The following is a 26,611-nucleotide window of genomic DNA, read 5'->3' as shown; positions in this document are numbered from 1 at the left end:
CAATTTGAATTAACCTGTTTTAGAATCCAGGATGATGTCTTCCCTAAGTTTGTAAGATACTGAGAAAATTAACTTTCAGCCGGTGGTAAATTCATGCTGTTACAACTATACAGTGAAACATTAGAATGTAATCCTGGCCTCACCCAATCAGATGGTAAAATTCCCATAGCCTTTGCTGGGGCCAGGATTTACTCTGCAGCTTTCAAGGCGAAGCTCCCATACTTAATGCCCTAGAACAGTGCTCCTTAATGCATTTGAAATTACTGCCATAATTTATTGAGGGACAGGCATCAGTAAACCAAGTGTTGTTGTGTACGTATGTGCACCACCACTGGCTTGATTAAAACTGATCTAGAGCTGAGAATGTTAATTTGTTGCTTGGTTACAAAAATGTTAGTATTTGCAATGTTTGAGAAAGACCAGTATAAAATTTCTGCTGAATTGGCTATTGAAGAAGTAAATTGCAAGTTCCATCATAGCAGATGTAAGGTAACTGACCTGTTCCAGCCAACCATTATGCTTTTTGTTCTGCCAGCTTATGAAGGAGCATCACAACTGACCATAAGTAAACCTGTATGCTTCTTTTTTACACTGTCTCCATGTTCATTGCTTTACCTTTTTGCTTTTGATTGTTCTTGTATTTGCTTTCTAAACCTGAACTAAAACATGCACAGACTTGGCCATTCTTGTCCTATATTTAGTATTTACTGTGACTTGTCTATTAATGCTAAATTTGTTATTCAGCTTTTTTACTGATTTGAAAATGTGGATTAGTTTCGTTCTAATATTACCTGCTTCAATAGGAACGCGAACGGAGAAGACAACATATGATGCTTATGAAAGCCATGGAAGCACGTAAAAAAGCAGAAGTGAGTATTAACCTCAGAAAGCTTGAGGTTTTCGTGGTTTCATTCTCTAGTTATCTGTAGAAGAGCAGTGTCTTTGATGTACGTGTGGGTAGTTTCATTTGTATACATGGCAGAGGTAGGAGAAGAAGTAATAGGCACAAATTGAAATACAGGAAATTCTGTTCAAACTTAAGAAAAACTGTTCTACTTGGAGGGTGATGGTTGAATACTGGCACAGATTGCCCAGTTTTGAGAGTTCTGGATGTTTTTGAGAGGAAACATAAGTAAAATACAAAAGGACATAATTGCTAACTTATTTTTTGGTTTTATGTATTTTTCTATATCGTGAGACTTTTATTTTAATCTCTGTATCCTGAGACTTTTATAAATAAAGTACAGATAACTAAGATATTGAAGTAAAATAACTGTAATTATAGCAACTAGTTGTCAAAGAAGTTTTAAAACTTTTCTCTTGGATGTATTCACAAACTTAAATAAAAGTGGCTGACCAAAACCAAGAAATATTGACTAATACTTCAGTGCAAGGACATAGAGGAAAATGGTGCCCTAAGCACCCATCCCACTGTTGGAAATCAGGATGCCAGGCTACATGATTGTTTAGTCTGATCCAGTGCTGTAACTGTATTCTTGCTCTAGTAGAAACAGAATAGTGGTTAAAGTTTGCATTTTTAATCATAACTGCAAATTACTGTGTTGCCACATAAATATCCATATGTACACTTCTTGTTTTCTTCAGGCTTGGAGTGTTTCTAATTGGCAAAAACAAGTTGTAGGAAATGCCAGTCGGCTTTGAGACCTTGACATAGTTTAAGATAAAAGGCAATAAACAATTTAAAAAAACAAGCCAGGGAGTATTTTCCATTTTAAAATAAAGTTTTGGATTTTGTGTGCTGCTTTAGTGTATTGTGAATTTCTACACGGGATGTCCCTTATGAGCTCACCACAGATACGAGGCCTGTTGTTGGCAATACAGAGGGTGCTTGCACAGCTGCAGAGCAGGAAGCAGTTGGGCAGATGGGGAGTTCTGTATGTCACTGCTTTTTTCTGCCAGTGTTAATTTACTGGTCCAAACATGTTCTTTGTGTCCAATGAGAAACTCAATCTTGCATAAAATCCACCAAAGACTGTAGTAGTAGAGGTCCTGATCTCTGTGCAGTCACAGTGCTTATCCACAGGAGTCACCAGTGCTCTAGTAATACTCAGTGTAGAATCAACAGAATGAATCAGAAGTCGTGGGGCCTGCCAGAACTCCACAGCGGAGGCAGTGGTTCATAACGATCTGCAAATGTGGCCCAGCCCTGACTTAGGATTGCCCACACTCTGATCTGTGCAAAACAGGGTGGTGGTAAATGGAAGAGACCAGAGTGACCTCCTAATCTGACAGAATAGTGGAGAGTGGTTCCGAGTAACGGGAAGCAGCTTGGCTTGGTTCTTCAGCCCTTCCGTGCCCCCAGGTGGAAAGCACATACGGTGTCTTCACCGCTGGAGCAGATTCTTCAGTCATGACTCCCACACACCCCTGTGTGTTTGTGGGTACGTACTCGGTCCTGTGCTCCAAAGAGGAGCATCGACAGATGCAGATTCCATACATTCTGCGCTTGATATTGGTTGCACAGAGGTGTGTAGGGAATTGTGTTGTCAGGACAGTGGATTGGTGCTGGGCACGGGGCTGCAGAACCCCTGGAGCCAGGGATAGGAAAGGCCATTGGAGCTCCAAGTTCAGAGTCAGTCTTGGCGGGTTAGAGTGACAGAGGGAGCGCAGTAATGTGTGGGACATCTCTGGAGAGGGCATTGGGGGAGACAAGTAATAAAAGCTTGACTTTTCACTTGACGATCCCCGTGTTCTTGTTGTGTAAATGAGACATAAAGGGCCGTTCAGTTTTCAGATTGCATGTGAAGTACATGGTAATTCAAGCCCAGAATCTACCTGTTTGAAAAGATCTGTTGTGTTTTATAAGCTGTTCATATCCAGTTTGTGTATTATGGGAATTTTTAAACCATGTGTTGTTCACTTGTCCCTTTACTTTAATGCAAGTTCCTTAATTGCTGTGGTAATTACTAAGGTTACATAAGTAGTGCTTTTTAAATTTGTAGGTTGTTCCTTTGTAAGTTTAATATGTAAGGTTTATTTTCTGCCCTTTTAATTCTGCTTAAGGAAAAAGAGCGGTTAAAGCAAGAGAAACGTGATGAAAAAAGATTAAATAAAGAACGTAAGCTGGAACAGCGAAGATTGGAATTAGAAATGGCAAAGGAGCTAAAGAAGCCTAATGAAGATATGTGCTTAGCAGACCAGAAGGTAATCACAGCAACATAAACTTATTTTCTTGCTTTTTATTTGTGTATTTTATCATTGTGACAATAACTTTTTTCTTGCAGCCACACTCAAAGCATTCAAGTTTTGATCCAGCTAATTAGAGAACTATTTGAAATATATACAAATACAAGATATTAGAACACTTCAGTGGCACATGTTTAGTTAATGAAAAACTTTTTGTTTAAAAGCAGCCTGCTTCCCAAAAAGCACTTGCATGATTGCTTCAAAAAAATTCTTTACTCTGAGTTATTTTTACATCAGGAATATGCATCATGTCTCAGTACACAGACACTAGGTAGTCATCTAGACAACTCTTATAAGCTGTTGCTCAAAAAAAATTACTCTTACAGTCTTCTGTGGTTTTAGTTCTTGTCCTTGACAAAGCTCAGGTTCCAAGCCTCTCTGTGTCAGAGAAATCCCTTCTCTTTACCCCCTAAATATTTTTACACCACCTTTTACAGTAATTTGGCTCAGCATAAATCCTAGTAGCATATCCTGACCAAAAAGGAAGTACATCTTAATCTCTCGCCTCCTGGACTGTGAAAAGGTCGATGTGTTTCAGCATGGAATGGCTGGGGAGTGCAGGTTCCCGGTAGCCTTTATCTTCCAGCATTGGCATGCTGGAGGTCATAAGGAAGTATCAGCCCATTTCCTTAGCTGGTATCAAAAAAGGGTTCTTTCGAAATATACTGCTGAAGCTGCACTGGGTTTTGTTGCTTTCCAGCCTTTCCCAGAGCTGCCTCGCATCCCCGGCCTCGTCCTCGATGGAAGCACATTCTCAGATTGTCTCATGGTGGTGCAGTTCCTGCGAAACTTTGGGAAAGTTCTTGGCTTTGATGTGAGCGTGGATGTCCCCTCCCTGAGTGTCCTTCAGGAGGGTTTGCTCAACATAGGGGACAGCATGGGAGAAGTACAGGACTTGGTTGTGAAGCTTGTCTCTGCAGCTGTGTGTGACCCAGGACTTGGTACAGGATACAAGGTAAAAAAAAAAAAAAAGAAGGAAAAAAAATCCATAGGAAACACCCTGTATATACGAATGTATTCTTCCTAGTGCCTCTGTGACACCTCTCTGATTTGGATTTCCATTCACTTTCCTATTTCTTTTCTTTGATGTTACTGTTCTAATGTTACTCCAAGACTTTCTGTGCCCTGTCAGCCTTCCGATTTTCCAGAACTCATATATTTCTGGGCGTTTTCTCTACACACACACGTCCCATTTTTATTTGGACCTTTTGTAGGGCACTGTCACATCTGAGGCTACGTGTATTAACTCCTTTCCCCCCACCCCTTTTCGTTCTTACCCTCATGTTCTATTCTCAGTGAATCTTGCTGTTTCTTTCTCTAAAGTCTGCTGTGTAGGTGACTTCCTCAAAACTCCAATTCATTCATAATTTTCTTTTCTTACTGACCTTCTTTTTCAAGCCAGTACATCTCTCTTCCACTCCAGAAGTCTACACAGCATCATTGTACAAAACAGTATTCATCAGTTTCTAATTCATCCATTTAATTTAATTATTTAATTATTATTAATATTATCTCTGTTCTTAAAAACTTAGGGGTGAAGACATAATAATTTTTTTACTGTATTTAAGATTTACATTTGAATAGTTTTCAAGAATAATCATGTTTAAAAGTCCTTATGTAAAAATGCAAATGAACCCACCCCCCTCTTCTAAAAACAATAATACGGCCTGCAAAGGAAAATAATATTTTAAAACATAATTGTTTGAAATGTCTTTATCCTTTTTAGGCTAAAACTATTCTTGGGGAACACTTACTGAGTGTTGGTATCAATCGAGACAATGTGTCTGAGATTCTGCAGATATTCATGGAGGCTCACTGTGGGCAAACGGAGCTGACAGAGAGCTTGAAGACAAAAGCTTTCCAGGCACACACGCCAGCTCAGAAAGCATCAGTACTTGCTTTTCTGGTCAATGAGCTAGCGTGCAGCAAAAGTGTAGTAAGGTAAGATTTTTCCTAAATAGGTGTGTAAAAATTAAATTATAAAAATGTTGTAGCTCAGAAATACTGTGAATACACTGTTCTGTTATAGTAGGGCTATTGACATTCTTATAATGAAAGCTGAAATTGGTCGAATTACTGCTTCTTACCTTTATTTACTTCTGATATGACAGAAGAATACAACTTTGTTTGAAATAGAACTCCATGTTTGGTCCATAATTTTGTTTCCAAAGCTTGCACCAAAATTTCTCCAGCCATTTTTGGAGTAAAATATGAGGTTGATTACAAAGCAATGTGCTAGGTAGTCCAGCGAATAATTTAGAAAAGTTGTTCAAATCTTCTGCAGTATTCTTTTTTCCTTTTGTTTTTCAAGACATGTCTTGTCTAAATGCTTTAATTGGGGTTATAAGGTGAGGTGGCAAACTTGATGTAGTAATCCAAGAAAGGTGTGCACTGCATTTCATAATTTTAAACCCCCCTGTGTTCAACAACTTGTCAAAACCCAACAACGTGCAGTAAAAGTTACGAAATGCCAGTCTCTAGGATGCCTGTTCTCCCACAGACTGACTTACTGTGGTAAAGTCTTTTATCACCTCACTGAGTGCTGCTTTGTTTCCTGGTGAGTTCTGTGGGTTTGGTACATGGTGCTGCCAAAGCGAATCAGGGCTGTGTAAGGCAAGAATGGAAGAGATACTTCAGGTTTTCCAAAGTTGAAAACTAGCAGGAGTGGCCAGTGCAAGTACTGTGCATGAGCTGTGCAAGAGAGTTCATGTGTATCATTCAAATTCATCGTAGTAAGAAACTTCCTCTTGTTGCAGGTGACTGTTAAGTCCTGTTTGTAGAAACGATCACTCAGAACTGGAGTTTCTGTATTTTGATTATAGAAACAACTATAATCTGCTGAATTGCTGAGGCTGGGATGTGTTGGGAGCGGGCTTGCAGACGGTGGCTGGACTGAAGCCTGTGTTTTGGTTCCTCAGTTTCTGCAGTGAAAAGTGAATGTTGGTTTGTAGATTCCAGGGGTCCTGGGCAGAATACCTTGGATGTACCACTGGTAACTGTTTTTTCAGCACAGGGATAGCTGCTTTGTGGCAAAGACATCTGGAGACTTGGTGCTGAATTAGAGCTGTGGAAGGAAATGTCAGCTGTTTTGAATGACTGTGCTTCTTCTGGAAAGGAAGCTGAGGTGATACTGTAGCTAAAGTCTGACATAGGTACAGCTGCATCAGTGTTCCGGGTATTGACATTTGCTAGCTTTAAAATGATTTCTTTTGAATTTTAACCAAGACAGTTTTTTCTCCAAGATAGTTTTTCGAGGCAAAGTGTCTATACATAAATGAATGTCAGAAAAAAATGTGTACGTTCGCAGTTAATGGATTATTTTGTCTTTGACAGTGAAATTGATAAAAACATTGATTATATGTCAAACTTAAGGAGAGATAAATGGATGGTTGAAGGCAAACTTCGGAAGTAAGTTTTGTTTCCTTAAATATTACAATATATTGCTTTTTTGCCTTTGTTCAGATATGGTGCTACATGGGGAATTGCTTCTGAGAACATAATTAGCTGATGCAGTTACAGGTTTACCAAGAAATTAGTAACCAAACTACTTAATTAATATAGATGTGGATTTAGAATGGTGCAACACCAGTCTTTTACAGTCTGTTAAAGATGCATGAGATTCAGAGGGTTAGTGTCCCTCAGAACTGGAGCAAAGTCAAGTCCATTTTGAATTTTTTGGAACGAAGTAAAAAGTTTTTAATTGGAATATTAAAGGAACTGTAAAATTGCTATTGACGTTTTCAAAGTTTATTTGGACCTACCATAATTCCCACTGTTCATTCTGAAAAGTGTTTTAAGATGACATGATTTTCCTACAACAGTTGCCAATTAAGTTTTGCTAATTTATGTTTTCTTAGTGTTTCCCATCTGTCAGTGTTGCGTTGCTCCCTATAGCTAGGGATCAGATGTAGTATGCAAACTTTGAGATATTTTATATATTTTTATTGAAGGTAAAATTGGAACTTTTGAAGGGTTATCAGTTCATATTCACTGTTCTCCCATCCTACAAGACAAAATTCCATACAGCAAGCACACGGCTCCAACTCCCAGGAAGCTGGACGGCATAAAGTTAATGAATCACAGGGGGTAAAAATGCATAGCCAGACTCTACTTTTTTTTTTCTTTGTCATCTTTACCTCTTGCTAGGAACAATAAATCCTTTCTTAGTCCTTGCTTTAGGTACTTTTGTTTCTAATCTTATGTCTCCCTTTTTTCCCTTTAATGTATCTCAGAAGGAAGAAGGAAAGAAGTAAAGAAGAAGGACAAGAGGGAGGTAGAGGAAAAAATTAGACCAACAAAAAGAAATTCTCTACTGATAGTGCAGATCCCAGTCTGCACAGGCTTAATGTAATTTATCTTTTAGGATAATCCAAATACCTTTTTCCTTTCTTCATCTGTATCCCTTCTATGGGATATAGTTTAAAAACTGTTTTTGAAGTTCTGATGTAGCCAACTTACCATTAGTTTAATGGGACCCTTCCCTGTCCTTGTCTTCTTACGGCCTGCTTAGTCTTTCTCTCCCTCCATCAAACTGTAAGTACTTGTAGATGTAGGATTTTCTCTTTTCCTTACAATCTCTCATTTCTTCCCTTTCAAATAGTGGGCATAATACCCTGAAGTCCCAAGCCCCTCTTCCTTGCTACAATCATTTCTCCATTTCTTATTTTCTCCCCTCCTGTGTGGATTTCAGATTCCAGTAGTGCTGACCCTATTTTTGAGCGTAAGTATCGCAGGAGAGCTTGGAAATGTTGCTCTTCTGCTTTGAATTCACTGGGCTTGATTCATCTCTCTCGTCCTTGGTTCAAAATTTTTGGATTTTCCACTGTTTTTCTGATGAACTCTAAGAAACTTTTTAGAAGAGCCACCTTTGATCAATTTAAACAATGTTCTCTTCTTTATTATGTCAGTTGGTGTTTTTCATAAACTCTTACAACTGTTCTGGGGCTTCTCTGAAAAGAAATCTGTACATTTCAGTCCTCTTTTTGGTCTTTTTTTCTGCTTCCAGACTTCATTCTTACATGGTACCTTCCCCATCCATTCACATCTCAGTCTAATTTTTAAGCATCCCAGTCCCAAACAGTTTTGCATGGGAATACCTGGTTTCTTGACCACTCGCAGTGCGATCAGCAACTGTGGCCTCTTTTCACCTGCCCTCAGACCTTTAGGAGCTCCTCAGTACATCCCATTGTGTGGGAAGTGTGGAGTGGATGGATAATGGATGCTGAGGAATGGGTTTATTTGATCTCAGCCTGGCTTGCCACTGTTTGCTGTAGTGAAGGCTGGCTGGAGGTGTATCCAAGTGGGATGAGAAGAGATTCTGCCTGTATCAGATATTTTCACTGAGTGATTTTTTTGTGCCTGTGTTTTCACTTGTAATCAAATAAGCTTCTCAGCTGGGAAGGGGGGCAAAAATAAAATATAAAAGCCTGTGCCTTGAAAGATACAAAAAAGCAAAATTAAAATCCCAAATTGGAAAAAGGAATTATATTTTATTTTAAGGGATGCTCCTTTTTCCCCCTTGCTGCCGTCCCTCCTCTTCTCCTTCCCCCTAGGATCTTGATAAGTATGGTTGGAAATTGAATTCTGAGCTGCCTGGACAGTTTCTGCTTAGCTGATGGTCAATGACAGATTGCATCTAATTCCTTCTCTGTTACATTTCGATGTGAATCTTGATACTAATCACCATTTTTGTAAAGGCACCCGTCTCATACAATCAGTTCATCTTTCTTTGTGCTTTCTATATGACAGCTGTGGTCAAAAGGCTGTCTCACCTGAGGTGGTTTGGTGATTTTTTTAACTAGATAATCAGTCTCAGTATCTCCTTTTCCATTACGTGTCTTCTCTTTGGCATCTCTTTTGTAGCTTGATCAATATAAAATGGAAAAAAATTGAAGTATAGCCACTTGAAGAATCACATGATATCTGGTTGTTTTTACAGGACTTGAAGTATGCAACCCAAATTTTTCACTGCAACAGTGTTCTTTTTAACACACCAGTATTATGGCATGCTCTGTGTAAGTTAAGTTCTGTTGAATGAAGCCATCTCAACTGTAAATGATAGTGGTATATGAAAAGCAGTCACAAAGGGGAGAAATTACACCCTGAGTTTGCGTAGGAGGTGCTAATGCTGATTTGTGAAGCTTTCATTTTTTGAGACCCAAGGTGAAGCATGTTATAAGTATGATGTTAAGAATTTCTTTGCCTTGGTACTACCTAATACTGATGTGCAAAAACTAGGAGGAAGGCATGAAAATTAAGTCAGAAGATGAATTTTCCTTATATGATCTAGTAAACATTATAGATGAGATTAGAGCAGGCTTAAGTCACACATCTGGTTCTTATATGGGCCATCCACTCTTTTTATGGTCCAGTAGACTTTATGATTCTCTCAGCAGCTGCAGGTGTGGTTTTGGTCCATACCTGTAAATGAGAAAGCCAGGACAGTTTTGTGAGTGAAGGTTTTCTTCTCTCAGTGAGCCATATGTGTAGGTAGCAGCAGGAAAATTATGCTGCTTCTTGAAATACCTGAACATTTTAAAAGCCATGTCGTTGGTTTCTGCCTCTATGCTACTTTGGATACAGACTGCTGCCTTCGTACACTTGTGGTGCTGTCAAAAGGGAACATCTTTGGTTTGTTTTCATCCTTGATAATTTGCAGTGTTGTGCAAAGCTTCCTTTAGTGCTCGACAGCATTACATCTCCATTTTTGCTGTCAACAAAAGTAGCCTTTTATTGATTCTTCTCATTTCTTTTAGGTATATGAAAAAGGTGTTTGCTGGTCATTGAACTTCCACTTGCCAGCTTTATTACTGAATTGTCTTCAAGATTATCTTAGTCTAAATTGTCTCTGAAATCATGCAGTCATGCAGCAGTCAATCCACTCATTGACTAGTGACTGTGATAGTTAATTCCTGTGTATAGGCAGGAATTTCTAGTCCACGTGAAGAGGATTTGATGGCTTGAAGTTATCCTTATAAAAGGGAAATTTTTTTTCAAAAATATGTAATTCAGAGCGTGGGTAGTATCGATACTCAATGGCACTAAGGCTGTTTGCACAAAACCTGAAAATGTTACTTGCTTCCAAGTTCACTGAGAGGCTTGAGAAATTTTTTTTATCAAAAAGTATTTTGAATTGCTGAAATAGGTAAACATCCATTTGTTTTGGAAAAATAAAAGCATAAAACTTTCTAAATTCTCCAGTGGATTAACCCAAACCCAAACCAACAACAAAACCACACCAAAAAAACAAAGCTCAGCAGTTTTCACTTCCCCTTGATGATTTCTTGCCTAACAGTCTTTTTTCTAAAACGCGCTGCTCCCAGTCGAACGGCGGCACCTTCGTCCCAGGCTGTGCTGTTGGGTCCTGGCTCTGTCCAGCAGCATTTTCCAGGGCTGATCCCTTTGTCAGAGTGTCCCGGAGCCAGTGCTTGGGCTGCACTCATCGGACCTGTAGCCACTTGCTGTATGGAATATTGTTCTGTAGGATGGGAAGAGAGAGGAGTACGACAAGGAAAAATTACATCCTGGTAATTGTGTTTGTCGTTACCATCCTACTTTTCCCATCCTACCTTCTTCCAGTCATCTCTTACAAAATCTTTGTCTTTCCTACATGTTTATGAATCTCTTCTAAATCAGTTGCATTTTTGGACTGCGTTATAAGTGACTGGTTTGGCCTGGCTATTTATACCTCCTGTGGTTCAGCATGTTTGCCTGCTAGCTCCCTGAGAGGTGGAACTGTAATTTTTGCTGTGTGGAATCTTGTCTTATAGGGGTTTTGTAGAAGAAGAAGGTCTACTACAACCATAATTACTGGTATGTAAGTTTCCCTTTTCTTTCATAAAAGGAAAAATGACAGTTTGAGTAATCTGCTGATAAGTTGAGGGAGCTAAGATTTCCAGGGGAAAAAAAGTATATATCCTAGAATAAAAACATCAGCCAAAGGACTAAAATAATATAAAAAAATTATTAAAATTGTGGGGGGAGGAAATAAAAGAAAAAAAATTAAGCTAACTTTGCTGTTTCCGTGCAAATATAATTTCACACTTCCAACTGAGGATTTTTGCCTTTCCCTCCTCCCTCAGACACAGGTATTTTATCATCATATCCTTAGATGCAGTAAATAAAAGATAAGTTGAAATTGTTCTTTCTTCTAATCGTCTTTTCTGACTTCTCAAAATCCCTCCCGTGTTTCATTTCTTCTAAAGAGTTATGCAGTAAAATTCACCTGGGAGAAACAAAGTCCATTCAGAACGGAATTAAGAGTCTTAAGGGGTTTTATAACCTCAGTTTTTCTTGTTGACTAATGACAATAAATACTGAGAAAATATAATCTCATATTAGAACAGAAGCTCTAATTTAAGTCTAAACTGTCTGATTTTCTCTCAGTCGCAGAGGAAGAGAGGAATGTTTATGCTCCAGACACGGTCCATAGTTTCCCCCCTTGTGTGTTCCCAGGCTCAGGATCATCCACGCCAAGAAGACGGGGAAGCGCGAGGCCGCGGGGGGCGGCGAGGGGGGCGAGGAGCCGCATTCCCTGGAGCCCCCCCAGCCCGGCCGCAAGCGCCGCCGGAAGGGCGACAGCGACGATGACGACGACGACGAGGAGGACAGCGAGGACCAGGCAGATGAGGAGGATGAGGATGAAGAGGACAAGGATGAGAAAAAAGGAAAGAAGGCAGATGTTTGTGAGGATGAGGTGGGGGATTTCAAGTGAAACCAAATTTACTAATAAGTTAAAACTTGTTTTCCTTCTGTTTCTCTGTAATATGGCACTGCTTCCCCAAAATGTTGCAATATAAAGGAGGGAAGAATAACTTACCTCTAACGTTTTTAAATTTTTATTAGTTTCAATTATTTTGTTAACTAATAAATAGAAGTGTCAAGTTACATTCAACATTCTCTATTATAAAGCCTGACTGTGACCTTGCTGTGTATTCTTTTTGCAAATCCAGGGTAGTCACTGCTCGGCTGTGTTTGATCACAGGATGATAAATTTTGCTGGTCAGTATCAGATGCAATACAGGAAGGATCCCTGAAATGGTTTTAGCTTGTTGAGCTGATTTTTAATAGAAATGCCCAGGCTTCCCCTGTATGGAACCTGATACAAGACACAAGCAATACCAAATACTGTATTTTAGTGCACAGGGTGTTGCACTGTTTGCCTGAAAACGATCCGTTTGTGCAAGGTTCAAAGTCAGTTTTTAAGACTGCTTGAACAATGCATGAATCCAACATATTAACTCAGATCTTTGCAAATGCCCTTTATTAGAAACCCAGCTAATTTCAAGGGTAGGAACAGCCCTTTGTGCTGTTGTTCTCGATTTATTTCAAGTACTGGAATGTGTGTGAATTTAAGAGAATACCTTAGAGGAATAGCATAAGGTTCTTACAAGTAATTCAGAATTAAAAATAAGTCTTATTTAGATTTCTGATCTCAAATCATTCTCTCCCTTAATCCTTTTCCCTCTTGTACAATCTCCTGTTTTGGTGCACTGGGCATTTCATAGGCAAAATTCCTGTAACTCTGTAGAGAAATTAATTTTCTGATCTAGCAGAAGTTTCATTGCATTTGTGCTCTCTGTGGTATTTCAGGAGGCTTCATTCTGGTACCGAGAAATACAAGGCCTGTATCTTAGGGTGTGGATGATTTTGGTTGTATTCTTTTGGAAACTTACTGTTATCAAGAAAGACTTTCTTGAACTAAATTGAAACTCTCTTTATGGAAAAGACTCCCATTTTTAAACTGTCAAGAAGAAGGCAACTATAGACTTAATCATGGGTGCATTCCTCTTCAAAAATCAACAGGGTCGGTGCTGTAACTTTTATAGCAGTTGTAATTTAAAGTGGCTCTACAGTTTCATGTAGACGTTGAAATAAAATGCAAATGCGGACTTACCAAACACTTCTTAGTAAGACTTTAAGAGATCCGTTATTTTATGCATGAAAACCTCTTAAAATTAATTTGAATATCAAAAAAGCTTCATAGAAACTAAGATTAAATTTTATAGTGTTGAGTGTTCATGCACAAACTGAATTATTTCTTCCAGTAAAAGAATGTTTTCAGCAAATATTTGGCCATGAGCCTTCTCCTTCCTACGCATCTAGGATGTTTGGAAAAGATTAAAGGTGTATCCTTTTTTCAGTTAGGAAAATACTAGTCAAATACATTGAACAAGCACACAATTTGAACTTTATTTTTTCCTTAGTATTTGCCTCTCATTTTCTGTTACATCTTTTTACTGTAATAATGGTAAGACATAGTAGTATGCTTGTATTACAAAATAAATTTGGTGTGACAGTATATTTGGTGATTATAGGATGATGGGGACCAGACAGCAAGTGTTGAAGAACTAGAGAAGCAGATTGAAAAACTGACAAAGGTGAGAGATCATTTGTTTTTGTTATACTACAAATTTGATCACTGGATGTCATGAGTTAAAATGTTTACCATCATTTTCAATGCTCCAAATTAATACAAATTGAAATAAGGATCAGCTTTTGTTTTGTGAAAATATGAATGATGCTACTGTTCAGACACCAGAATTGCAAGTTTAGTCTGGTGGCAGGAAGTGGATGTCACTCAGAAGACAGTTAATAATAATAGTTGTTAATATATTTGCAATTCTGAAAATAAAAAGTAATGTTATTTTTATCCAGACCTAATTGATTTACTTCTGTCTGTTGATCCTTGCAACGACAAATTTTGTGTACGTGAAGCAGTGCTTCTATTGTACGATGGATTGTGGTTCTCATGCCTTCCTTTCCATGGCTGATTTCTGGAGCTTCAAGCCCGAGACAGAGATGTCTGGGCTTGACATTTTGAAAGAAGCAGCAATGGAATAGGAAGAGAAGTGTAAATGAGAACAGTACAGTGCTGTAGATAGGGTACTCATGGCACACGTTTTTATTCTTTGTATTAGAAAACTTGTCATTTAAGACTTTGTATTTTGGTTTCTCTCATGTTCCGAATCACAATAGATTAGTTGTCCAGAATTCCACCTGACTTCCAGCAGTGCCAATTTAGTAGAGCAAGAATTGAATAAATAAACTGAAGTTCTTGCTGGCCCCCCTCAGAGAACTGTGTTATGATTGAAGAATTTATTTCTGTGCCTTGTTGTTCTCATTCCTTCATAAACAGTTAAAATATCCCATTGGTTTCCCACCAGGAGCTGCACTATCAGGTGTCTTCAGGGCTCTGTTCACTGTTTGCTGATGCTGTATGTTCGATAGGATCTCAGCTGTTCTTGTGCAACGAAATTGTTCCATTGCTTTTTGAGAGTCAGAGATAAAAAGACAAGATCTATCATCACAGTGTGTTTCTAGGCTGAACGAGGAAGTGATTTAATTGATTTTTTTAAAGGGAGCTCTGTAAATAAAGTCATGAAGGCAGCAGTTGTGAGTGGAGTATCAGAGACACAGAGACACCCCCCTGCTCCGAATCTCTGAGAGCCTCCTCGTGTGACCCTTGAACTTCTGTTCAGTCTGGTAGCCAGGAGATGTTGTCTGTTACAATGAGGTTCCCCACCCCCACTGAATTATAATGCTTTCTTTTTTTTAAAACAGCAACAAAGCCAGTACAGAAAGAAGTTATTTGAAGCTTCACACTGTTTGCGTTCGATGATGTTTGGTCAGGACCGTTACAGGCGCCGGTACTGGATTCTGCCCCAGTGTGGGGGAATTTTTGTGGAAGGCATGGAAAGTGGTGAAGGTAAGAGCCATAAAGGAGTGATGGCACACAAAGGTACACCAGACCAAGACATGCTGCCCGTCTCAGAGGCACTGGTTTTATCTTCACCCTCAACCAGATGCTCGACAAGCTGCTGTCAATAGACCTCTCCACTCATGTGGTTGTCTCTGATGTCTCTTTTTGGTGATGAAAGATCAGTTAATACCTTTCAAAATGAGGATCGTTATTTTGGAAGTTTTCAGGTCTTGACTCTTTCTGAACTATTTCATGTTCCCCTATGGCAGTGAACTCTACGTGTGAAAACTGTAGAATGCAGAAAATTGTTTTCATCTTCAGTTGTTAGATTTTCTGCAAGTACACAGACACTTTTGTGCTTGAAGATATAGTAGGTGTCTGCAAAAATGGGAAAATCATTTTCTCGCAGTGAAATGTGGATGTGCTGGTCACAAACCAGAAGCAGGACCTTTGTTTATTTGCGACTGCAATATCTGATGAACATAAATTAATAAATTGGAATGTTGGATTTTTGCTGACAGTTTTCCATCACATTTTGGACTTTTAAAGACTTTGTCTAAGCTGGCAGTCAGTATAAGAGTAGAAGAGAAATGGTTAAGAAAGACTAGGAGTGCAAAGAAAAATGTTTTTCTTTTCATAAAAGGTAGATCTTCAGATCTTTTGTACCTCCTATGTTTGAAGAAACCTGGTTTTGCAATCAGCTTCTGCTTGTCGTACTTCAGGTTGCTTAGATGTTACATTGTCTGCTTAGCTGTGTGGAGAGTTCCAGTCATGTTGGGTGGCTCTCGAAAGAGTATTAAACTTTCCAGAATGTTGACGTTATTTTACAGTCAGAATTGTTAATGATTTTTATTGAAAGAGGTAAAATATTTAATATTGTGTTTCAGTATTTGGGGAATATTTGATTTCACAACAGGAATTTTGGTTCTCCACTTCATAGTTGGCTGTGAGTTTAATGAATTATCTTTCTTGCAAAAATAAGCTTAAGGCTGCAGACACTATACCTACCCTCTTGATAATAGAGGAGCTTTTTGATAAAGCACACAGAGTCTTGCAGGAAGAAAGCTGGCAAAAAATGGTTCCTTTCAAAGACTTGGCCCTGGTAAACTGCTTCAGATAGGTGAATCCTGTAGTACGTTATCTACATTGGGGTTATTTCTCCTCCAGGTGTTTAGCAGGGTTTAAATCTGTATGCCTGGAAACTTGTTTCCCTCTGTGAAGTGAGAAGTGATTTCATTAACAACAGCAACAACAACGAAGACATGGGGATCTAGCATGTGTTGAGCCAAAAGTGAAGTAATTTATTTAACTGTGATGATTGAAATTATTTAATTAGTTATCTATTATATTTAATCTGTTTCTTGTACAATTTTAGGTCTAGAAGAAATTGCTAAAGAAAAAGAGAAGTTAAAAAAGGAAGAAAGTATGCATATCAAAGAAGAATTTGAAACAGAAGAAAAATTACATTGTTTAGCTGCAACTCACTGTGAGCAAAAGGAAGATCTGAAAGAAAAGGACAGCACTAATTTGTTTTTACAAAAACCTGGGTCATTTTCAAAATTAAGCAAACTGTTAGAAGTAGCAAAAATGCCACCTGAATCTGACATTATGTCCCCAAAACCTAATGGCAGTGCAGCAAATGGCTGCACATTGTCTTACCCGAGCAACTCCAAACCCTCTCTCTGCAGTCTGCAGCCCAGTGTGTCACAAAGCTCCATGGAGAAGTCTGACTCTACTAATCTTTTCAGTCCTAATGCAAGTGGGACAGGGAAGTTTTACAGTTCTGCACTGATTCCCAGCGATCAGTTGCTGAAGACTCTGACTGAGAAGAGCAGGCAGTGGTTCAGCCTGTTACCGCGGGTGCCCTGCGACGACACCTCGGTGACCCAGGTGGACACGGCAGCCCCTGCAGCCCCCCTGACCCCTCAGTCACAGCCACCATCCAAGTCCCCGTCCCCCGTGCCATCGCCTCTCCTGGGCTCCACCTCTGCACAGAGTCCCATGGGATTAAGTCCTTTTGCACTGTCACCACTGCAGGTAAACAAACTCACTTTGGAGTAGTTTGAATTTGCAGTGCTTATTTGGGCAGGATTTCTGTTTAGACACATAATTTCACAGATGTGCAATCATTATATCTTCATTTCTTTATTTTTTTCTGTTTCTAAATGTTGGTAACTAACTACAGAAGTTGTATAATACTAGATTAAGATGTGTAAAATTAGGTTAGTCAATGTATGACATTTTGTACATGTATTTAGGTGATTTGTCTTTTAGGTTGTTGGCCACTGATATTAAATGGAAAGCAAGTAAATAAAAATTAGTTTTTAGAAGTGTGACACACCACACCCTACCTTTATAAGCTGTTATTTTGTTAGCATTAACAGGGCCCTAATAGAAAGCATTTACACGCCAGTGTTACGTTAGTTTTTCTGGAACCAATCAAAGTACTGAGTAAAGACCTCCTTTATATTTTGACTATTGTTTGACAAATAGCATCATAATTCAAGTTTCTTGGCAATAATAATGGTATTTGTGCTCTGTAGCAGATGAAGACTGGACTACCTATAATGGGTCTTCAGTTTTGTGGATGGCCTACAGGCGTTCTTACTTCAAATGTCCCATTTCCATCTCCTTTACCTGCTCTTGGATCAGGGTTGGGATTATCAGAAGTGAATGGTAACTCGTTCTTGGCATCTAGTGTTCCTGCAAGTAAAAGTGAATCACCAGCAGTACAAACTGAAAAAATTGCTTCTGCCCCTCCTACAGCAGCTGAAGTAGCCAAGCCAGTAGATTATCCTAACCCAAAGCCTATACCTGAAGGTAAGTCTAATACAAAAATAGATGGAACTATGTGAAGGATAATTTCTACAATGCCACTATGATGTTAAAATTTATTTTCTTTTTAATAATTTTCGTATTGATTTTCTAATCTGATTGTGTGTGATCACATAAAAAAATGCCTGCAAAGTGTTTGTATGCTTATCTTGATTTAGAAATGCAGTATGGGTGGTGGAGGATTACTGATCCAGAGGACCTAAAATCTTTGCTTAAAGTGCTGCATCTCAGGGGAATAAGAGAAAAGGCCTTACAAAAGCAAATACAGAAACACATGGATTATATCACTCTGGCCTGCATCAAAAACAAGGATGGTATGTAGCTGATATTTATATTACACATGGTATTGGGGCATCAGACAACTGCTTAGAGCTCTTTGAGATGTGTTTAGAACAGAGTGGCTGGAGAAAAAAGGTAAAGGTCTCCTTGTCTGTAGTTGCATTTTCACCAGCCTTGGATTGGAGAAGTGCCATTGCATATAAATTGCTCTAGTGAGCTCTTTCCATCTCGGTAACACTCTAGCTCAGCCTTGCCTTTCCTTCCCTTCTAGCCTTTAAATTGCACGTTTGAAAGCGTACAGAATTTATTGTCCATACTAGGTATTTTAAGAATAGTACACTTCTACAACAGTTCTTCAGCATTTGACTTGAGTGAGGGTAAATCAGCTTGGATTTACCAGAGAAGTTATAATGCTAATTAAAATAATAAAAATGTGATTCTCAAATACAGTTGCAATTATTGATACCAATGAAAATGAAGATAACCAGGTAACTCGGGATGTTGTGGAAAACTGGTCAGTAGAAGAACAAGCAATGGAGATGGATCTTACTATTCTTCAGCAGGTGGAAGACCTAGAGAGGAGAGTTGCATCAGCTAGTTTACAAGTTAAGGTAAAACCAACTTTTAGTAAAATGTCTCTTTAAAATAAGCGGTAAGAATTTAAAGCAGGTAACAGTCCTTTTGCTGGTGGTAAGTGCCTTCTTACTCCATCCTAATTGCCTGCAAATAAAACAAATACGCTGCAGCAGTATCATGGAAATTTGTGTTTGAAACACTGCCATTCAGTCTTCAACTGAAGGTGCTCAGAATGGCGTTTCCTGGAGTGTTGTCCCGCAGTGCAGTTCTCTGCATGTTTTGTTAACCTCCTGTAAATGCACAGATTGTATTGCACACACTGCTTAACTCTCAGGGGGTTTGTCACAGTTTTGCCTGGTTTGTGTGACTGTTGCTGTTAATACTTTCAGAAAAACCTACAAGCACATCATAATACTCTGCTCGAGTATTGCAGAGTCATGGAGAACATGTGAGTGTTGTGAGTGTGACAGAGTTAAGAATTCTCTGGAATTTGGAATTTTTCCAAGGTGGGTGTAAGGTTATCAAGTTGCATACATTTGGTTATAGTACAGATGCAGTGTTTGGAATCTAGTTTGGGTGTGAGGTGGATGTTATTTCTGTGTGACCAGTGTATACATTGTTTCATGAGCCTGCTGGACAGGTAGACCTGATCTGGTGTTTCCACCAATAGAACAGGATACTTCACAAGGGGGTAAGAATGTTGTGTAAATAAAGGTCCCTTCAGAAAGTCTGGTAATGCTTGTATTTTTTTGATTAATTATTTTAGTTCTCTGGATATTTTGGAAACTGTCTCTACAGATGGATTACAAGTAACCAAGATCTACTGGAAACAGCGCTTCAGTTACTTAGTTTGATTCCATAGGACAGTTCCTCTGTTTACACACTGAGTTAACGGCCCCCAATAAATGCACAAACCTTTCTATTGACATAGGGTTGGCTGTGTCCTGAACCTGCATCAGAGAGAGACGACTTGGTATATCGTGACCATAAGTCAATTACTAGATTGCACAAGAAGCACGATGGGGATTGTGCTGGAGGCGGAGAAGGCAGTGCCAGCTCTGTAGAGCGGAGGAGTGACAACCCTCTAGATATAGCTGTAACCAGGCTGGCTGACTTGGAGCGGAACATAGAGAGAAGGTATCTGAAGAGCCCCTTAAGTACCACCATTCAGATCAAACTGGATAATGTGGGCACAGTTACTGTCCCTGCTCCTGCACCATCCATTAGTGGTGATGGTGACGGGTAGGTCATTGAGATTAACTTGAAAAATTATTGTGCTTCTTTGCTAATTGGAGCCTATTTTCTTATTGCCTGTTATCTATGTACTTTCTTGTATGTCTGTGATCCATATGGATCATGTTATTCTGCATGGTGCTTTGTAAAGATTTTTTTTGTTACGTTTGTTGATAATCTTGCAAAGTTATCTTATATTTAACTGATTGTGACTAAGCTTTGAGGCACGTAGCCACAGTCTGTGCACTACATGAAATTTAGTTGCTTAAACCTTATACTTATTGGCTGTGTACGTTTTGTCATTGCTTGGCTTTCAGTGTGATAATGATTGTTCCACATTTCAAATAAGCGAACACGCATGTGACCTACTTAATTTCTCTGTATCTCAATGCAGAACTGAAGAGGATATTGCTCCAGGGCTGAGAGTGTGGAGAAGGGCATTGTCAGAGGCACGCAGTGCTGCACAGGTAGCTCTGTGCATTCAGCAGTTACAGAAATCAATAGCATGGGAAAAATCTATCATGAAAGTTGTAAGTATCTAAACTGCTTTCACTGTTATCCTATTTTCCCATTTTAGACACTTTTAGTTACCATGGGGAGTAATGCATTTGTTATTATTTCACGTGAAACCTCACACGGTTAAACCGCACACTGGGCATAGATGAATAAGCCTAATGGAAAAGATTGTCCCTTGCTTGCCAAATTCAGCATCCTGAACTTGCTAAGGTAAAAAGCCCTTGTAACTGGTTACTTTAAGATGGTAATTATTCTCTGATGATGACATCTGCGTAAAAGAGAGTCATTTCTGGCTCCATCTGATGGAAGGTACTCTGTCTGATGGAGTGTTTCTGATCTAATCCATGACACAAGCTTTATGGAGGTTCAACATCACATACCCCAGTTAAGGACTTCATTTTTCAGAAAGCTGAGATGCTCCCAGCGTGTGGCTCCTTTGCACGCACAGTTCTCACCATGGAACATACAAATTGGGCACACAATTGGTGTGTGAGCAGGCAGGCCAAAGTACCTGTTTCCTTGTACACTTAGCATGTCAGTCTGTGATAACTACATATACAGAAAAAGCATGCAGAGAGAGGGCCTGTGTCAAAATTTGCATGGTCCACTGAACCTCAGAGTTCTGAAAACAAAACTATTACTACAGAAATAGTGATTATGATGTGGTCAGGTATGGCCAGTGCTTATAGTGAGTGCCAAAAGTGATTCTTCCATTTGTGGTCTCCTTCCTATTTTTGTAATTTCTGCCAGTCCTATACAGATTCTAATTACACCTGGACAATTAAAGGATGATTGAAATAAAAACTGTAATGTAAGGCTGTATCCTTTAGTTTATATAACTATAAGTTTAGAGTTGTATCTTCAGTGCAAAAAGCTTATGAATTTGGTAGGAGCACCTGAAAAGGCATTTGAACGTTTCAAGATGCAGTAATTTATTATCCAGAAAGAAAAGTATCGTTCTCAATTTGATTGAAATATTCTCGGCATTTAATTACACAGTAAACGTAAGTATTTGGTGAAAACATTTGGAGTTCTTTCCAGTTCCTGAAACAAATTTCTAGGTATAGGGGAGTAGCAAAATCACACAGTAAAAAAATTGACAATCCTGTAGATATTCTTAAGTTAGTGTGAATTTTAGGAAGTGATGGGATCATTTGTTTTGCCTTACTGAATTTGTTCACAGCAGCCTTTGGATAAGATCGTTACTGATAATTATTTGGAAATACTATTGTAAAATATAAATCTTCTTTTTTAAGTAGCAACTTACAAATGCAGTGTGGGCATAAATGAAGAGTTCTGAGATCATATGTGTGGGCCAGAGGGTTTTGATAGGTCTAAGATACCTTTACTTATCACAGACATTAATGAATTACAAAAAGCGCTCATACTTCTGTGTGCTGTAGGAAACCTGTCTTTTAATGAATTGCTTTTCCAGTGTGTTCCCAAATGTGGCCTTTAGATCAGTTCCTCACATACTGCATATATTCCTTTTCAGATGTGATCATCAGTAGATTCTGACTGGGGTAAAATGAAAGGAATTTTGAGAGTGAATTTTTGTGTTTGGAGGAGAAGGGTAATTTAGGTACTATTCCTGTGTTTCAAAGTTTAAAAATGGAATTAAAACCATTTTTCATGAATTACAGTACTGCCAAATTTGTCGAAAGGGAGATAATGAGGAACTGCTGCTCCTGTGTGATGGCTGTGATAAAGGCTGTCACACCTACTGCCACAGACCCAAGATCAGCACCATCCCGGATGGGGACTGGTTCTGCCCTGCCTGCATAGCAAAGGTAACACTCCCTGGCAGGGGGAAGGGACCTGGGCTGAGTGACCTGTTTATACATGGGACAGTTACAGGTGCTTTTATCAATAGAAATAATGGTCTGTGTGTTTTGTGTGGGGCTGCCATTAAATGATGAGATTAACAGTTTTATATAACTTGAATTTTAGTGGCAGTAAAGGCTACAGTTTTATTTGTTCTAAACTGTGGGGGTTTTAATGTAAGTAGGTACAGAATTTTCATGCTGATTCAATAGTGTAGTTTTTAATCTGACTTTTAGAATTTATTCAGTATTTATCTTACAAATTTCATCATTGTTGACAGACCAATGTCTTAGAATCTGTTTTAAAAGAAAAATCAGAGAAAAAACCTCAGTAAATATATATTTTTTTAATTTTATGTGTTTATATCAGTCTTTTAGGAATAGACATGTGTTCGTCCAAAGTGGTGCCAGCCCGGTTTGTTAGGAGGTACTGTTTTACTAATCCAAATGTCAGGGGCTTTTATATATTGTCACAAGTTGAGAACCTAAATCACTAGTAACAGGAATTTCTGCAGCCTTATTTGCCTTCAGAGAAGAGCAAAAAGTGAATAATCTCTAATATTAAATATTTCATTTGTTTTGGTGCTTTTGCTTCTGATCTTTGTTGCTGTCTATCAGTGATAACAGAGGTTTCTGTAATTTCTTGGTTATTACTTAAATTTAAGTTCTCTGTATTGTAGGCAAGTGGTCAAACTCTAAAGATAAAAAAACTTCAAATCAAAGGGAAAAAAAGTAACGAACAAAAGAGAAGCAGGAAATTAGCAGGAGAAACAGAGGATGAAGATTCTGCAACTACAAGCGCCTCCTTAAAAAAAGGAAAAACAGACCCTAAAAAAAGAAAAATGGATGAAAATGTTTCTGTAAGCCAGTTAAAGCAAGAAAATTGCACTGCTGTTAAGAAACCTAAGAGAGATGACTCCAAGGACCTGGCTGTATGCAGGTAAAGTTTCAAATTCTAAACTCAGGGGTAAGCCTTGTTGAAACAAGTAATGTCTGATTCTTTTTATCCCTGTTCTGGGGAACAAGAACATTGTTCTTTGTCATATTTATATAGACATATATACACATAACGCTTCTTCCAAGAGTGGGACACATGAACCCCAGTAGCAGTGGTACTGACAGCTTTCCCAAGTGTAGCCAGGAGGGTTATCCACTGGGTCCAAAGGGCTTTGCTTTATGGAGGAGGACACAAGAATCATCTTCTGTGATACCATTGCTGGTCAGTCAAAAGCAGTGTAGTTTGGCTTTGTCACAGTTTTGGAAAGTCAGTATTAGCATCTTTTTTACTGGTTTGTGAATGGTTTACATTGATGATCAGAGCTGCAGAGCCATGTTTTTCTTTTGGAATGCTGACCATTAGAATTTCTTCTTAACATAGGTTGTCTGGAGAGAACTTAATGTTATTTTAATTACTCAGTTAAGATGTCTGTCTTTATATATATTGTTCTGAGCCTTTCACAGGGCACAGAATAAAGTGCTTTCCTTTTATAAAGTGAATAGTTTGGCAGTGCATGATGAATTTATAGAACAATGGAAAACCTCTGTAAATGTATGAACAGCTAAAAATACTGGTTTTAAACCTTATTTTATTCAGCATGATTCTCTCAGAATTGGAAACTCATGAAGATGCCTGGCCTTTCTTACTTCCTGTAAACTTGAAACTTGTTCCTGGTTATAAGAAAGTTATTAAAAAACCTATGGACTTTTCCACCATTAGAGACAAGCTAAGTAGTGGACAGTAAGTAAACCTACTGTAAATTTTACTTTACATTTTAAAAATAATATTAAAATACAGTACATTTTTTTAAAATTAGCTAAACTGTATTGATCTGCCTGCTCTGACACTTCTGTGGTTACTTCTGCAGTAACAATAAAAATTCTTAATTATATGCTTTTATCTTTGCCATAACCAAGTGAAATACCATGTTAGGTGGGAGAACCTGTGGAACTGGCTGAAAAACAGTAAAACTGCCAGGTCAAATGCACCAAAACGATCAACAGGAAAAACTTTTCCTCCTCATCTTTTTTTCATGGAGACATCTTAGTGTTATTACATGTCAGAGAGAACCATCTGTGTGGGCTTTAAGAGTGGAGTCCCTGTAAATGACGTGGATGTGGAGTGACTTGGCAGCTCTGTTGTGGCCACACTCCAGTAATGGTGGTTAATCATTTTATAGTCCTAGAATTAGACAGCACAACTTCTAAAAAGAGCAAGACAGTGTATTACTCTGACCCCTTCCCTCCTTGTCATAACCCTGTGCTCTAGGACTCCCCAGCACCAAAGCACATTTTGTCATCTGTGAAGACTGAGCCTCTTCAGGCTTTTTCTCCCATGAATATGAGATTTAAATGCTCTATATGTGCTCATTGGTGTCGGTAGACTTGTAACTTTTATTCTTTTTTTTTTTTTAATAATTGGTGTGAATATTGGAGCACTCTTTGGGCTGTGTATGTTTGGGGTAATAAAAAGAATAGCAAAGACAATGTTCATGATTATCTGGGCAGCCTTTTTTTGTGCCCATTTGTTCCTCTTGTAGGTAAATGCAGCTCTACTCATCACTTACTTTGAAAGGACCCTGAGCCCAAGAATAGATACATAAATGGAAAATAGCCATAGCATTTTAACTAGAAAGCTGTCGAAGGGAAAGGAGAATTAGTTTTTAAACAAGTTTGTTTTCCAGTACAGGCATGAAATTCTACCTTACAAAGCTTTTGAGGACAATAACAAATAGAGTGATGAGAGAGTATTTCCTTGCACTGACATTCATTTTCCTGTAAATATTTAAATCAGAATTTAAAAATTGAAAGTATAATTAGCATGTCAAACATTCATTGAATTTTCACTGATGTTAAGAAAGTTCTTTCTCATGTACTTGAAGTGTTTTTCCCCTTTGATTCTCCATGTTCCAAAAACCATTCACCTTTTTCTTCTTCCAGGTACCCTAATCTTGAAGCATTTTCACTTGATGTCAGGCTTGTTTTTGACAACTGTGAAACTTTCAATGAAGACGATTCTGACATAGGCAGGGCTGGCCACAACATGAGGAAATATTTTGAAAAAAAATGGACAGAGATTTTCAAAGTGAGCTGAAGCTACCAGAACTCTTTTCTTTTCTTTTTTCTTTCTTTTTTTTTTTTTCCATCTAATGAGGACTGAAGAGACCAGCAATGTGAACTGTATTTACATGAAAGTGCAAGGCACATGTGTAACTAATGACTGGGTTTTTTCCTTTAAAATATCACAGAATTGTGATACTAGTTTTAAAGGCTTCACTCCTACAGCAACCATGGCCCCTTGGTTATTGGTTTGTGTGTTTTAACGAACTAATTTAGGTAGAACAGGGAAGCACACCCAAAGAATTTCAAAGAAAGGGGTGTTATAGTGCAATAGCAATTTATCAAAACGCACTGAATATTCAACCACCAGAGCTCTACTTGGGGAAATGGTTCTCTTTTCCCTTTCAATAAATATCTATTTTTCATTTTTTTACTTTGTAGTTTATTTTTTAGTGAATGTATTTAATTTTATGAATTATTTATGATTATACAGCATTCAGAATCTTCGTTTTCTGTGAAAAGGAAGAATTAGAAAATTGCTTTAAATGTTGAAAATACAACAAGGAATGTTTTAAAATATAAAACAAAGCCAAGTAAAACTGTTTACACTGATGTGCTGTGAAAGCACTAAAAATTAAACTTTACTGTAGAGTTACAAGTACATTTATATATATGTTGCTGCATCACTTGAGTAGTTAAATTGTATTTCAAGACAGTGAAGAAAAATTGAGACATGTATATACTGTTCATTATTGTTTATATTAAGTCTTGTTTTAAATATGTATGATGTGTACATATTGTTTGCAGACATTATTGTTTATGCCTTAGGAAGATGGTAGCATTTTATTTTAGTCTTAAGGTAATTATAGCTCTATGGCTTGTACAGTAATTATCCTCTACCAACACTGTGGAGTCTCCTTAATCTTGGTAGTGCCTGCCTTTGAAACAGGGTGTAGGGGATATTAGTTTTCCATTTTTCTATTTTGTTATATAATTTCAAGCCACCACGGCCTCAAATTCAAGTATAATCATTTGTACCCATGTGGAAGAAAATTGTGACAATTTCCTACGCACACAGTATTTTTTCATAGAAACATTTCCCTCCATTTGCCTTGCCACAGAATAACGGAAAAAGACATTTGTAACCACTGTGTTTTATCTACTGTGTGTTGTGGTGGCCTGTTGGGGCAGATAGATCAGAATTTTTTTTTGTACTAATGTAAGAGTACTTGAAGTTTTATTTAAAAGAAATGTTGTGGAAAGGTAGCATTCTTTTTCTTTTCCTTTTTTAGGAGTGTTATTTTTCACTAGTATGTGTGGCACGGATACAATAAAAGACTGTTTTGCAAACCAGATTTTCTTGGCAATTTTAATACTTCAGCTC

At 38.2% G+C, this 26,611-nt stretch overlaps 1 protein-coding gene across 17 annotated transcripts in view; it reads left to right on the top strand.

Annotated features, from left to right (window-relative positions):
- The window catches only part of BAZ2B (bromodomain adjacent to zinc finger domain 2B), a 113,396-nt gene extending 86,814 nt beyond the window's left edge, over positions 1–26,582 (top strand). For 10 of the 17 annotated variants that reach the window (XM_027734544.2, XM_027734543.2, XM_039380469.1 and 7 more), the window contains 18 exons: positions 804–869; positions 3,025–3,165; positions 3,908–4,162; positions 4,934–5,148; positions 6,541–6,615; positions 11,662–11,902; positions 13,524–13,586; positions 14,770–14,914; positions 16,284–16,945; positions 17,452–17,728; positions 17,902–18,057; positions 18,473–18,633; positions 19,530–19,840; positions 20,226–20,361; positions 21,991–22,137; positions 22,851–23,110; positions 23,765–23,908; positions 25,108–26,582. In XM_027734544.2, coding sequence (XP_027590345.1) covers positions 804–869; positions 3,025–3,165; positions 3,908–4,162; positions 4,934–5,148; positions 6,541–6,615; positions 11,662–11,902; positions 13,524–13,586; positions 14,770–14,914; positions 16,284–16,945; positions 17,452–17,728; positions 17,902–18,057; positions 18,473–18,633; positions 19,530–19,840; positions 20,226–20,361; positions 21,991–22,137; positions 22,851–23,110; positions 23,765–23,908; positions 25,108–25,261 — 3,609 coding nt within the window. In that variant the 3' untranslated portion in view covers positions 25,262–26,582. Of the gene's footprint in view, positions 1–803; positions 870–3,024; positions 3,166–3,907; positions 4,163–4,933; positions 5,149–6,540; positions 6,616–11,661; positions 11,903–13,523; positions 13,587–14,769; positions 14,915–16,283; positions 16,946–17,451; positions 17,729–17,901; positions 18,058–18,472; positions 19,841–20,225; positions 20,362–21,990; positions 22,138–22,850; positions 23,111–23,764; positions 23,909–25,107 lie in introns of those variants that run through there. The other 7 variants (XM_039380473.1, XM_039380472.1, XM_027734553.2 and 4 more) reach the window with 4 other exon arrangements.
- The last annotated feature ends 29 nt before the right edge of the window (positions 26,583–26,611 follow it).

Source organism: Pipra filicauda, unplaced genomic scaffold, assembly GCF_003945595.2.
Source record: "Pipra filicauda isolate LSUMZ 115617 unplaced genomic scaffold, ASM394559v2 scaffold196_size3971931_pilon, whole genome shotgun sequence".
Taxonomy (NCBI): Eukaryota; Metazoa; Chordata; class Aves; order Passeriformes; family Pipridae; genus Pipra; species Pipra filicauda.
This window is presented reverse-complemented; position numbering and strand designations above follow the sequence as displayed.